Source organism: Caenorhabditis briggsae (assembly GCF_000004555.2).
Source record: "Caenorhabditis briggsae complete genome, chrV, whole genome shotgun sequence".
NCBI classification, from domain to species: Eukaryota; Metazoa; Nematoda; class Chromadorea; order Rhabditida; family Rhabditidae; genus Caenorhabditis; species Caenorhabditis briggsae.
Window position 1 is genome coordinate 5173100 of NC_013488.2, and position 14123 is coordinate 5187222.

The following is a 14123-nucleotide window of genomic DNA, read 5'->3' on the forward strand; positions in this document are numbered from 1 at the left end:
AAAATGCTGAAGGACAAAAAGAAGGACAGAAAATGTTTTTGTTTTGGTGGCCATCTCTCCCCGGCTTGTGCTCACAGAGGGCTCTTTTTTGAGCCAGTACTCGCTCCCTTTAAGTAGCGGGAGGTTGGTTGGTTGGGAGGAAAAAAGTAACAGGAAACGCAGGGATGAAAAGAGAAAAGAGTACCAATTTAGTGGAAGAGAAGGGGACCCGTATTGGGGGGAAATGCTTAGAAGTGGGGAAAAAGTAGAAGAAAGAAAAAGGAGAAGTTGGAAACTGAGAATGTTGTTCTCTTTTGGGTTTTCAAGAAGAAACCCATGAGATTTTGGAAATTGAAGGAAAAGTCACCATGTCAAAATGACCTAGAAAACACACGCGGATCATGTTAGACCATGGCCTAGAAAACCGAACTTGCAAAAGTTATGCCACCATGTCGCCTAGAAAACGTACACTTTCCACCAAATATCATTTTTTGGTCTTCTAGGTCATGATTCTAGAAGTTAGGGCGTCAGATCAGTATATCTAGGTATAGCTTTTGATCTGGGGGGCCTAAAAATCCAGTCCCAAGTGGCCTAGAAAACCCCCGTGGCCAAACTTTCTAAAATTCCAGACTCCATCTTCAATGTGGCTCCTGGAAGCTTGCGTCACTCCACAAACAGCAAATTCTCAAAAATGGCTGACCGAATTCCTTCCAATGTCAACCCAACTGCTCCTCTCGAATCGTCCCGCCTATCTCATCGTTCGAAATTCATGGAATCCCGTTCCCTTCGAACACTATCCATCACGACCTGCCACGTGTCAATTGACGACGTCTGAATCCGAAAAGTACGTGTGGACGGATGCGAAGGTTTGGACGACTTCAGAGATTCGTGCCACGTGTGAAGATTGTGATTTTGTGTCGGGTAAGGCTTGTCCTGTAGGCGTGACGTCTTCTGAATCCTTTGACGTTATCTGGATTTCAGGCAACATGTGGTTCTACATCCCTTCCGGAGCACCGAGAAGTCCTGACGAGCTCTTCGCCAATGTCTTCGATCCAATTCTAAACTGGAATTGTGCTCCGACGGGCGACGGTGAGGCCATTGGATGCGCTGAGGATGCGTTGGCACTGCTCTACTGGAACGCTCCTGGAGACGTGATACATTTGGGTGCCGAGGATTTGAAGGTTTGGCGACGTCTTCTGATCCCTCTTTCTTCATCTTATTCTTGCAGAAAATCGCTCGTCGCCTCGGGATCGTTATCGAGAACGAGGACGCGATGGTCATCGACTGCCTCGAGGAGGATTTCTCCGGTGGTGCCACGTCGTCTGAAGACGATGAAGACGTTCCACGCCGAATTCCACTTTTCGACTGGTTCTGGGTGGGCATCGCGTTGATCGTGCTGCAAATGCTGTACTTAGCATCGAAATTCGACTTTTTCCGCGACTGGTTCCCTTGAAATGAATTTCTGGAAGAGGGAGGATGAAGAAGAGTACAACAATTTTTACAACGAAAATCCTAATTTTTGTGATGATCTCTAGTTTCTAAATGAATATTTTTCACATTTCAAGTTTATAGAGGAGCTCAGAAGTATATAGAAAAAGAGATAGAGACAAAAAATGGGGAAGGGAAGCAAATATATAATAAAACTCTGTAGGTGGGGAAAGTTTGGGATGATTTTTCACAACACAAATTTTCTATATTTCGCATGGGGAAGAAAGATGACGAAGGAGGGGATGTACATTCACACAGACACACAAACGTTCAAAATAATTTAGGTTACGACGTGAATTTTTTTGGGGGTAGGTTGGGAGACGGTGATTTTAAGCTGGAAAAAAAAAGAAATAGACATTAGATTTTTAATGTATGGGAGAGAGAAGAAGGCGAAAATGACAGAAAAGAAAAAAAAACCACGACTAAAAAGAAAGAAGGAAAATAAGATTGATCGGATGGTGAGAGGGAAAAGACGATTAGAATCAAAGAGGATATCACAGTGATCGAATTGTTTTACCAATCGATTTAACAGCATCCACTGCTCTTCTTGTCTTGGACCGGTTGGCTTCCTGTAATGCGGACTCCTGGTGCTCCGCCGGCTCCTTGAACTGGTCCCATACGCGACTTGATCTCAGATGCCATGGTGAGGAAAGCCTGGAAAAAGGAGAAGAAATTAGGATTGAAGAGGTCAAAAATAAAGCTGTCCTGGGCCAATTTTGAGCTGAGTCTCAGGACTGTCCTATTTATTTTTGACTGAATGAAACAATTTTAGCAACAAATCTAAAAAGAAATGTTTAGACTCCAACAAACCCAGCCTCACCTGTTCAACATTGGTTGACGACTTGGCCGATGTCTCAAGGAATGGAATTCCGAGTTGTCCGGCGTAGTCTTGAGCGGCTTGGGTCTCGACAGCTCGCTTCGCCGTCAAATCGCACTTATTTCCCACCAACAGCTTGTTGACGTTCTCGCACGCGTACCTATCGATCTCCTGAAGCCATTGCTTCACATTGTTGAAGGTTTCCTGCAAAACGAAAAAAAAACTGTTATTCGAATTCCTCTACATTCCAATTACCTGATCAGTGATATCGTAGACGACGATGATACCGTGAGCTCCACGGTAGTAACTGGAGGTAATTGTGCGGAAACGCTCTTGTCCGGCGGTATCCCAGATTTGAAGTTTGATAGTCTTTCCGTCAAGCTCGATGGTGCGGATTTTCTGGAAAAATAAGATTTAAAAATTGCCAAAATGATTTCTCGCAACTTACAAAGTCTACTCCAATTGTGGAGATGTATGACTCGGTGTAGGTATCGTCGGCGAAACGCAACAACAGACAGGACTTTCCGACTCCGGAGTCTCCGATGAGAAGGAGTTTGAAGAGGTAGTCGCTGAAGGAAAATTCATTTTTACAGTAGAAAAAAAACAACAAAAAACTCACTATTCAGGATTCATGGCGGCCATTTTTCTGTCTACGATTAGTAGTGTGTGTCGGTGAACCCCTGAAATTATCGAAATTTGAAGAAAAAAAATGTGATGAGCAAGCAGGTGACACGTTTACATCAAAAAATTGCGAAATAAATATAGAACGGTGACAAATCAGGTGATTCAGGAAAGACAACATAACACCCCGACGGCTTGTATAATTTATTGATTGGCCCGGTTTGTAAACATTGAGGGAACCGGTTTCTGGCGAGATATAAAATTCGATTTTCCAGGTGGAAAAGAAGCAAATTTCAGCAAAAATGATGAGAAATTGGTTAAAAAACCCTAGAGAATTAGCAAGAAAAAAAAGTCAATTTTTATTGGGGATTTCGCAATTCTCTTTGGAAGAGAAAATACAGTAAAACGTCAAGTTTTTCTAGGAAAAATCAACAAAAACTAGTGCGAATTGAGCTGTTTCATTTAACTTTACAGCTTAAAACTCGAAAAATCGAGCAAAAATCCGGATTTATCCCCGATTTTTCATATCTTCAAAAATAGTCGTTTCTGGGTCATTTTTCGAGGGGAAAACGTTGGAATGAAGAGTTTTAGATGGGAAATTTGATTTTGAAAAGTCTGAAAACCCAAAATTCGCAGAAAAATGAGTGAAATCGGACGAAATTCGACGGGGAACCGGCTAAATGACGTGGCGCCGACTGGCCAGCAGAACACCCCGTGACTGCGGAGCGGTTCGACCGCGACGCGTTCGACGGAGCGCGTTTCCATTTTTCTTTTCTTTTTCATGAATTTCTGAAATTTTCAGAGTTTTTAGACTCCGAAAAGGGATTTTTAATAGAAAACAAGTCAAAAAAATACAATTTAGCACATAAAAAACAAAAAAAATTGAATCTTCGAGCAAAAATCTTCATAAAAACCTACTTTTTAAATTTAAAAATATTATTTTTTTCAATTTTCAGCTTCTCAATGGGCGGCGGTTCGTCGCATGTGGGTCATGAAAGTTTGAGGTTAGAAATTTCAATTTTAAATCAAAAAAAAATATAAAAAATTTCAGTCAAAAATCCGCTACAAATTCCCCAAAACTTGGCGCCAAAAGTCCGCGTCGCCTGAAATTTTCCCTCAAAGTGGGTCAAAAAATATGTATGAAAATTCAAAAATGTTCAAATTTTGCAGCGAAAAACATCAGAGCGAGATCAAATCCGCCCGTTTGAAGAGCTCATTCGCTACTGGCCAAGTTCAGATATTGACCTACTTTTAGCAGAGTTTGAAGCCGATTTGAAGCTTTTGGAGCTTCAAAATCAGTGTGATTCGACTAGAGAAGCAGCGAAATCGATAGCGAAAGATCTGGAAGTGGCGGCGAAATTTGAAGATTTAAATCTGATTTTTAAAGTAATTTTTGAACATTTTCAAATTTAAAATTTTGAATTTCGCTCCAAAAAATTTAATTTAAACAATTTTAGACCCGCTCCATCAGCTGCAATCGTCGCTTTCTGCTTCAGCGATGCAAAAATTTGAAAATTCCCGAGGAATTATCGATTTTCTCACTTGACGAAATCGGGAAATTCCAAAAACTTCAGCCAGAAGATGTGGAGAATTTTTTGAAATTTCAAATTTATACTGAAAAATTCGGCAATTCTAGAATTTCTGAGGAATTTGGGTGCCAGAAAAGGCTGGAAGAGGATTTACGGGAAATGCAAAAATTGGATTTGAAAAATGGAGATTTAGTGATTCAAGTGGTCGAAGGAAGTGAGTTTTCGGCTGGAGATGACTGGAAAATTGAGAAAATTAATCTGAAAATTTTTGAAAAAAAAATCCTGTAAAATAATTTTTTTTTAATTTAAATTTTCAAAAAAAATTCGAAAAAGTAACAAAAAACTGAAAAAATCCTTAGAAAGATGAGCGGAGCCTAAATTGCAAGCACATTTGAAGCATTAAAAATTCTGCTTTGTACAAAAAAACACACAAAAAAATTCGAGCTTGCAATTTAGACTCCGCCCACTTTTCCAAAAAATTTTTTGATAAAAAAATCTAATTTTTTCCAGAATATCCCAATTCCGACACCTTCTCGATCCGATGCTCATCGCTTGTCGCCGCCGCTCGAAGTCCAATAATTCGATCATTATTACTTCGAAAATCGGTCCAAAAAGAAAAAGAAAAAACAATAGTTTTCTCGGATTTAATATTTCCGAAAGTTTTTGCACCTCTTTTTGTCTTGTTTCTGTATACAGATCGGCTGGATTGGAGCTTGGCACCGAAATCTGATGATTCTATATCTTCTTTATCACAGGTAAGGGGAAAAAATGACTTAAAATGGCCTGAAAATGCTGAAAATTGGTTAAAATTTGTCTTAAAAAGACGGAAAATGAGTAAAAAATGACCTAAAACAGGAAAAAATCTGAGTAAATGGCTCAAAAAGGCAGAATTTCGACCATCTAGTGTGATGGCCTAACTTTCTCAAGTTGTGTTTTCTAGGCCTCCAATTTTTCTAGCCTAGAAAGAACTTAATATTTAACTGACAAGTTTTCTGCGCCATTTTAACAGGATGGCCTAACTTTTGCAGTTTGAGTTTCCTAGGTCAAGCGATTTTTTCCCTTCCGAAAATCCTCAAAAAATTCAAAAAATTTCCAGGCCAAAGCGATCACAACGAATGGAAAATCGCCGGATTTGCAGCTGGCTCGAGCGCTGAAAATCATTGAAATCGCCAGATTTTTTGAGGTCGAGAAGCTGGTTCAAGGTGAGAAAATCCTAGAAAAATCTAAGTCATGATCTAAAAAAATCTAGGTCGTGACTTAGAAAAATCTATAAAAACCTAGGCCGTGACCTGGAAAATTTAGGTCGTGACCTAGAAAATCTAGGTCAAGGCCTAGAAAAATCTAGCTCATGACCTGGAAAATCTAGGTTCAAAAATCTAGGTTTTCCGAATTCTTGAATTTCTAAATCTCTTCTTTCCAGCCTGTGAAGACGTCGTCATCCGTAACCTCTCTCCCGACAACGTCGTCCAAATCCTTCAATGGGGTCGTACGAACAACTCCAAATACATCTCAACGCACGCCTTCAGATTCATCGAACGAGAATTCTCCAGAATCGCGACGTCTTCTTCTTCTTCACCGAATTTTCTAGAATTATCGTCTCAAGAAATGGAGGAATTAACAAAAAGTCAATTCTGTCAATGCACGGAACTCGAAATGCTCAACGCGTGTTGTCGATGGGGCGAATTTGCATTGTTGAGGAAATTAGAGGAACGAGAGCCGAATTTAGTAGCTGATACGTGTCATTCGATTAGTCGACGGGGATTGAAGAAGTCGGAAAAAACGGGAGAAGAGTTGAAAGGTAGGAGGGCTGAAAATGAGATGAAAATGGCTGAATATAGCCTAGACTGAAAATGATCTAATAATAAGTAAAAATAGGCTGAAAATATGAAAAAAAAAACTAGCTGAAAATAAGCTCAAAATGGCTTCAAGAAAGGCTAAAAACAGATCAAAAATTAGCTGAAAATGAGCACAAAATGAGATAGAAATGGCTGAAAATAGGCAAAAATATTTATGAAAATATGTGAAAGTGGAGCCAAAAATAAGCTTAATGTGACTAAAAATAGCTTAAAATGGGCTTAAAAAGGTTTACAATAACCTGAAAATTGAAAATTAGTTAAAAATAGGCTAAACAGCTAAAAGACAATCTCAAAATATACCAAAAATAAGCTTAAAATAGGTTGAAAATGAGCTGGATATTAGCTAATATCGAGTAGAAAAGTGGCCAAAATTTGCTTAAAAAAGACCTAAAATTGGCTACAAATGTTCTGAAAATGACGGCTAAAAATAGGCTAAAATAGGCTGAAAATTAATGAATTTGAACTGAAAAATGGCTGGAAATGCCTGAAAATTAGCTTCAAATCGGCTGAATATTGCTGAAAAAAAAGCTTGAAGAACTGCTTGACTTATAGACTGGAAATAGGCTGGGAATGTGTAAAATATGAGCTAAAATTGACAGAAAGTTGGCTTAAAATACGCTGAAAATGAGCTAAAAATCCGCCAAAAATAGACTAAAATAAGCTTGAAATGAGCTGAAAATAGCTATGAATATGCTTAACATAGGCTAAAATCAAGGTTATAATTGGCAAAAAAAGACTAAAGTCAAGTCTAAAAAGGCTGAAAGTATGAGAAAAATTGGCTGAAAACCGGTTAGAAACGGCAAATACTGGTAATATTTTTCGGGTCGTTTCCAACAGTGTTCAGCCATGTTTAGCTTAGTCACAGCCATTTTCAGCGTGGAAATGAGCTGAAAGTGAGTCTAAAATAGCTGAAAAAAAACTTTTTTCCCTGTTTTTAGCTCAATTCCAGCCAAAAAATTAAGCTAAAAAGTTGCTGAAAACCGCCTGACCAACTATGAAAACCAATAATCCCTCTCCCCAGTAATTCCAGAAATCCTAAAACCCCTGGCTGAGAACATCCGCAAAGACTACGCCCTCCCACCATTTCATCAGGATCTCACCGACGCCTACAACAAGGGAATTCTGGAACAATCGCCAATGGGACAAGATCTTGTAGTTTGTGCGTCGACATCTGAGATTAATCCAGATGCTCATTGGCTGAAACCTGAGCAATCGAGTGCTGGACCCAGATACTATAGGTAAATTTTTGTGAAAATTGGCTGGAAATCTATAGAAAATGAACCAAAATTCATGGAAAATGTTTAAAAAATGAGCCATAAATCCACATGAAATGAGATTTCAAAAATAGAAAAAAAAAACATTTCTCTCCTCTGAAAATCTCTAAACTTTCGTTCAATTTTTAGGCCCTACCACACGACTCTCATCAAGCATCGAACGCTGAAAGACCCCTCATGGACACCTCCAACGACGTCTTCAGAATCAGAAGACGTCTTCGTCGCCCCCGAAATTCATCTGGAATTTCAGAATATCTACCCAGATATTCTGGAAGATTCGTTGTTCATTGAAGCCCGAAATCGAATCGAAAAACGCGCGAAACTGGCGAATTTAGCCAATTTTGGACGTGTTTTTCATCGAAAAATGGCACTGGAAATGGTGAGCAGTGTGTCTTTTCGAAAAATGCGCAATGCAGAATTTCGGAGTGTCGTTGCTGACATTGTTTTCTCGTTTTTTTTTGTCATTTTGAAGTGATGGCCTAACTATTGCAAATTTGGTTTTCTAGGCCACCACTTCAAAATGACCTAGAAAACACACCAATTTCTCGAAGTCGAAAACTGTAATTTTTGATTGACTCCGCCCACTTTTTTCCAGATCACCCGCCAAACGCTAATTGAGATGAACATTGCGGAAGAATGTATTTCGTGTCGATTTTCGTCTGGAAATCTGGAAAATTCTGGAATTCCGACACCACCGCCCGATGTTGTTCTACCTGGATCTTGCGATATTTTTTAGTTTTTATGTTTCGAAATTTTGTGATTTTTTGGAATTTCTGAAAATCTTTTTTTTTGCCGAATTTTTGTATTTTTCAATATTTTTCCCATTATTTTTAGACTAATTTCTAGTTTTTTCTTGTCATTTTTTAATACTTAAAACGGGTTTTTGAAAATATAAGAAGGATCCTTGCCATAGAAAATCGTCATTACTTTTTTTCGTGTAGTACTACAAATTGAAGTTGTAAGAAATGTATTTTTGAAAATAGATATTTAATAAAAGTAATTATTTTTAAAAATTCAAGAAAAATTCAAAACATTTTGAACAATTTGATTTGAAAAGAAATAAGACATAATTCAAAAATTTAAAATAAGATTTTTCCTGAAAAATTCAAAATTTTCTATTTATTAAAATCTAATTTTTTCTAAATCTTTTTCAACAAAATCTTTAGAAAAATCCATTGGAATTTTTGAAATAGAAATTGATTCTTCATTCGGTGGCCGAGTTGTTTTTCTTCGGCCAACACCGCCGAAAACTAGTCCCTCGATTTTAGCGAATGGAATTTCGAACATTGTGGACCAGAAGATTGCGACGATGAATGAGATGAATGTGACTGGGAGTACAGTATCCAGGAACTGCAAAAAATTGGAATTTCGGAGTGTCGTTGCTGACATTGTTTTCTCGTTTTTTTGTCATTTTGAAGTGGTTGCCTAACTTTTGCAGATTTGGTTTTCTAGGCCAACACTTCAAAATGGCCTAAAAATGCCCTAACATGACCCTGGTGTGTTTTCTAAGTCATTTTGAAGTGGTGGTCAAGAAAACTCAACTTGCAAAAGTTAGGCCACCACTTCAAGATGAGTTCGTCTCGAAATTTTTTTCGAAAAATTTCTGAAAGTCGTGTCGAAAGAACCCACTGGATTTTCTGAATTTACGACCTTCCAGAATTTCAGAATCATCAATATTCTGGAACTTCGAAATTGTGGATTTCAGAATTTCAGAATTCCGAATTCTATTGTTCAAAATTTCAAGAACATTCAGAATTTCGGGATTCTTGCATTTTCAAATTTTCAAAAAGTTACGAATTTTCAAAAAAATTTAAATTAAAAAAACCCAAAACTCACAAAATAGGAAAGTGTAGAAAAATACAACTCGGAGTGATTTTTACCGAAAAAGTATCCGCTGACCATGATATGTACCAAATAAGCACAAAACGATAATCGGGCAAGGGGTGTCCAGAATGGTAAACTCATGAAATCATTGATTAGTCCTTTTCGATAATATGTGGATATCACGATCCAAGATAGTGATAATCCCCAGATGACTCGGCTCAAACCACTACAAATAATTGAAATTTTAAAGTTAGAACTTCAAAAAAAAATCAGAAATTCAATATTTCAAAAACTCTGAAAATCAAAAATTCGTTTTAAAAACTCTGAAAATTTTCAAATTTCTGAAATTTGGAGATTCCAAAATCGAGGATTTGCAGTGGGTCCTTTCGACACGACTTCGAGAAAAATTTTGAGAATTTCTCGAAAATTTTTTTCGAGACGAATTCATCTTGTAGTGGTGGTCTAACTTTGGCAAATTTGGTTTTCTAGGCCACCACGTTAAAATGGTCTAGAAATGACCAGATGTGCACTTGGTGTGTTTTCTAGGTCATTTTGAAGTGGGGGCCTAGAAAACCAAATTTGCAAAAGTTAGGACGTCACTTTAAAATGACAAAAAAAGCGAGAATACAATGATTTTCAAAACTCTAGTTTTGACTGAAAATCTTCAATTTTGAAAATTGAAAAATAAATCCCGAATCCTGGGAAACTTCAAAAATTACAAAATTCTGAAATATCTGAAAATCCAGATTGCACTCTAGTCATTTTTGCTACTAATATTTGAAAATTTACTGAAACTTAGAATCTCAAAATTTTGAAAATTCAAAAGTTTTGGAATTTTGGATTTCGAAAAAAATCAGGATTTCAGAAAACCAAAAGTTCAAAAATCCAAAAAAAATTGGAAAATTGAAAAAAAAGTAAATTCAAAATTTCAACGGTTTTTGAAAATTCACCTATACAATGCTGTTTGAACAGGTGACCAAAGGTGTCCTGATGAGTAATCCTGAATGATAAGAACCACAAAAATCATAGATGATAACGATAGAATCCACATAATACGATCCACCCACTGAAAAAAGGAATTTTACAAAAATTGGAAAAAAAAATCATAATTTCTTTTAGCCGGCAAGTTTTTTTTGAAAAATTAAAAAAATCTTACCGGATTAATATTCAATTTCGGAACTTTTCTCATGAAATATCCCAAAACCATTCCCATTATATAAATTTGGCATCGAATTAATGGATTATAGTAGTTCCAGACGTCGTATCTCCTGAAAAAATATTTTTTAGGTTTCAAGGTTCTTAGATTCTTAGATTCTTAGATTCTTAGATTCTTAGATTCTTAGATTCTTAGATTCTTAGATTCTTAGATTCTTAGATTCTTAGATTCTTAGATTCTTAGATTCTTAGATTCTTAGATTCTTAGATTCTTAGATTCTTAGATTCTTAGATTCTTAGATTCTTAGATTCTTAGATTCTTAGATTCTTAGATTCTTAGATTCTTAGATTCTTAGATTCTTAGATTCTTAGATTCTTAGATTCTTAGATTCTTAGATTCTTAGATTCTTAGATTCTTAGATTCTTAGATTCTTAGATTCTTAGATTCTTAGATTCTTAGATTCTTAGATTCTTAGATTCTTAGATTCTTAGATTCTTAGATTCTTACCTTGCATCCGGATCGTACCTCGGATCCTTGGGTCCCAAACCGAAGTCAGTTGGTGGAAAATGCCAAAAAAACATTTGATACGCATTGAATCCAGTTGAAAGCAAAAATGCAATCATGGAAATGAGTAATCCGGTGAAAGTTCCACCAATGGCAAAACTCAAAAGAATTAGAGGACTCATGATGTACAATTGAAGATCTGTGGCCAGGTACCAGGAGATTACGTAGCACTGAAAAAAAAAAGAAAATTTGGTAATAAAAGTTCGAAATGTGAGAAATTCAAAAATATAAAAATGCGTAATTTCGAAAATTCGGTAAATCATATATTCGAAAACAAATTGAGAAATTGAAAAATTCGGAATTTCAAAGTTCGGAAAGATGAAATTTCCAAGAATTTCAGAAATTCAGAATTTCAGAATATCAGAATTTCATCACTATATTCCTAGAAATCCTCAATATTCTAAAATTCCGAATCACAGGATTTTCCAAATATCGGAAGTTCGGAAGTTCACAACTTCTAGAATCCTAAGATTCTGGGATTCTGAAATTCGGAAATTCTGAAATTTTGAGAATCAAAAGTTCAGGAATTCAGAACCTCAGAATTTCAGAACTTCCAAATTTCCAAATATTTGAGTTTTCGATATTCAAAATTTCTGAATTTTTAAATTTCAGAATTTCAGGATCTCGTAAAATCAGAATTCAAAATGCCCCAATTTTGGAATCTCATAACCTGAAAACATCAGAATCTCAAAAACTCCCAAAAAATCCAAAACAACTCACTATCTTTCCAGGGTCCACCAGATTATCAATGTACAACAAATTGAGCCAATAATTCTGTCGACAGGTGTCATCAGCGACAGCTGGAGACATGAAAAGTGGCATATCTCTCATCATCCGGATATAAATAAATGTGAAAAATAGAATAGTAATATAATAAACAGGACTCAATCTAGCGATTCGATGAACATAAAACATGACCCATCCGCCTGCTGATAACACCATTTTTCGCTGTTTTTGGAGCGTTTTGAACCAGAGAAACGATAGAAGAAAGGCGGAAATGAAGAAAAATGTGTCGACGGCAAAATAGGCGTTGACTAGAATAGTTCCCATGTAGGTTTTGGTGAAATCGAGAAGATCCATTGGGTTGGCTGAAAAAATTAGGAAACTTGAAAATCGAAAGTTTGGAATACCGCATTTTCTCTAATCGAGTTTGAGCTCAATTCTCTAGATTCCTGTTAGAGTTATGAAAAAATTTTCAACTGATAAAATATTTATCATGATTTCAGCAACATTTTATCAGTTGACAAATTTTCATTATCTTTCACAGAAATCGAGATAATTGATTTCAAAGTTGACGTTTTGGGTGGGCTTCTATTTGAGGAAATAGGGTAGTTTGAATGTTTTTATCATACTTGCAAAATCAGGGCCCGGCCCGCGGGCCCCCAGGTTCTCCAAATTTGAATTTTTTTTGAAATTTCAAAAATTTTTCCAAATTTTTTACTTGCATTTTCCCATATTTTTTTAACTTGGGTTTTCCCATGTTTCGACTTCTCTTCCGGATTTCCCGAATTTTCGAAAATTGGAATTTTGAGATATTTCGACTTTTCGAATTTATGGAAATTCCAATGTTTGATTGTCTGATATTTGAAAATTGTTTGCTTTTTTTGAAAATTGTATTTCACAATGTTTCGAAATTCCGAAACCACCGAATATCTGTATTTTGAAATATTTTGAATTTCTGTCGTTCCGAAGTTTAGAAATCCGCTTTTGATTGTCCGAATTTTAGAATTTCGTAACTTTTTTTTTTGGATTTCTTGTCAAATTATTTTATAATTTTCTTCAAATTTAAAACCTGTATTAGAAGGGCATCTTTAATAGAAGGGCCCTCCCAGAAGTTTTAAAAAATCAAAGTTTTGTTTCAAACTTACTGCAAACTAGAATAAAAATAGCGGCACAGTGTCCCATGATAACCCAGACCGTGGAAATGGTACGGATACAGTTCAAAGATGTCACTTGGCCTTCCTGTAATTCAAAAATTCTTTTGAAGGGGACCTTCTAATACAGGTTTTACTGTATATATGCGATACCTTATTACAATTCTCCATATTAAAAATCTCCTGGATATTTCGATAAAACGAGAAAGCCATAAAAATTTTCTGCCAGAATTGCTCATTTTTTGCTCCTCCTCCTCGTTTTTGCTGATAATAGTCAACGGTTCCAGATAAAATACATGTAAAAATTATAGACGAGATGAGAGCTCTGAAATTTATTTTTTTTAAATTTCAGTAAAAAGTCAGACTTACAGTACTACAAAAGTGCCAAAACTAGTTTTTGGGACTCGCCCATTCACATTTCGAACGCTACAAACTGGTGAGAGCTCTTTGCTAACTCCAATCACTGAAATTTCGAATGAATTGGATGGTCTAGGATTTTCTAGGGGGTTCTAAAACGTCGCGGTTCTAAAGCGTCGTAATTCTAAAACGTCGGGGTTGCAGTCATACCTGATCTAAAATAATCTGTCAAATCCTCATCTCGACAGGAGTACGGTAGACAAATATCCACTCCGATTTGTGGAAGTTGACACGATCCGTTGAAGCTGTTTCCACGCATTTTGATGTCGAAGAGGATCCTAAAGTTTTGAATTTGAAAAAATAGGCGGGAAATTGTTAACATTTTCAAAAAATCACCTGTAATAATCCCCGCGAATCGTTCGATTAAGACTAGTAGAAAACAAATCAATCGCTTTGCATTCTGTAAATGCTCCAGTGCTCAGAAGATGTCCCCTTGCGATGCCGGACCCGATTTTTCCAGCCGCATCCATCACTGAAATTGATTTTTTGTGGTGGACTAGGATACAGAGTCGTGGCCTAGAAATTGCGATTCTGGACGGTCCAGTGTACTAGAAAGTTGTCATAGCCTAGGATTCAATTTCTAGGCCATTTAAAGGCGGTGGCCTAACTTTTGCGAGTTGAGTTTTCTAGGCCACTAAGTTTAAAAGGCCTAGAAATTCACCCGGTGAATATCAGGACTTTTCTATGCCATTTACTATGATGGACTAAAAAACTTAACTTGCGC

At 36.6% G+C, this 14123-nt stretch overlaps 5 protein-coding genes across 5 annotated transcripts in view; 3 read left to right on the top strand and 2 right to left on the bottom strand.

Moving 5' to 3' along the window:
* Window positions 1-1432, top strand: part of CBG01078 — a gene marked incomplete at both ends in the record, with an annotated part of 3354 nt that extends 1922 nt beyond the window's left edge. The window contains 3 exons of the mRNA XM_045237012.1: window positions 609-900; window positions 961-1160; window positions 1208-1432. Of these exons, the coding sequence (XP_045091735.1) occupies window positions 609-900; window positions 961-1160; window positions 1208-1432 (717 nt within the window). The remainder of the gene's footprint in view (window positions 1-608; window positions 901-960; window positions 1161-1207) is intronic.
* A 430-nt stretch (window positions 1433-1862) lies between these two features.
* On the top strand, window positions 1863-1970 carry CBG26963 (the record flags this gene model as incomplete). The annotated part of the gene is made up of 1 exon (XM_045237013.1): window positions 1863-1970. The coding sequence occupies one exon, from the start codon at window positions 1863-1865 to the stop codon at window positions 1968-1970; it is 108 nt and encodes a 35-aa protein (XP_045097982.1).
* A 22-nt stretch (window positions 1971-1992) lies between these two features.
* Window positions 1993-2926, bottom strand: Cbr-rab-1 (the record flags this gene model as incomplete). Its single annotated transcript, XM_002635816.1, has 5 exons — window positions 1993-2121; window positions 2288-2488; window positions 2540-2683; window positions 2733-2853; window positions 2904-2926. 5 exons carry the CDS (start codon window positions 2924-2926, stop codon window positions 1993-1995), a joined length of 618 nt encoding a protein of 205 aa, XP_002635862.1.
* Window positions 2927-3868: 942 nt separating this feature from the next.
* CBG01076 lies at window positions 3869-8300 on the top strand (the record flags this gene model as incomplete). The annotated part of the gene is made up of 10 exons (XM_002635815.1): window positions 3869-3909; window positions 3957-4026; window positions 4076-4291; window positions 4363-4648; window positions 4945-5189; window positions 5531-5636; window positions 5855-6232; window positions 7321-7528; window positions 7694-7943; window positions 8160-8300. 10 exons carry the CDS (start codon window positions 3869-3871, stop codon window positions 8298-8300), a joined length of 1941 nt encoding a protein of 646 aa, XP_002635861.1.
* A 386-nt stretch (window positions 8301-8686) lies between these two features.
* On the bottom strand, window positions 8687-13869 carry CBG01075 (the record flags this gene model as incomplete). Its single annotated transcript, XM_045237014.1, has 11 exons — window positions 8687-8914; window positions 9401-9614; window positions 10345-10454; window positions 10545-10656; window positions 11052-11278; window positions 11829-12196; window positions 12977-13070; window positions 13136-13307; window positions 13352-13445; window positions 13550-13677; window positions 13736-13869. 11 exons carry the CDS (start codon window positions 13867-13869, stop codon window positions 8687-8689), a joined length of 1881 nt encoding a protein of 626 aa, XP_045091734.1.
* Window positions 13870-14123: the final 254 nt, after the last annotated feature.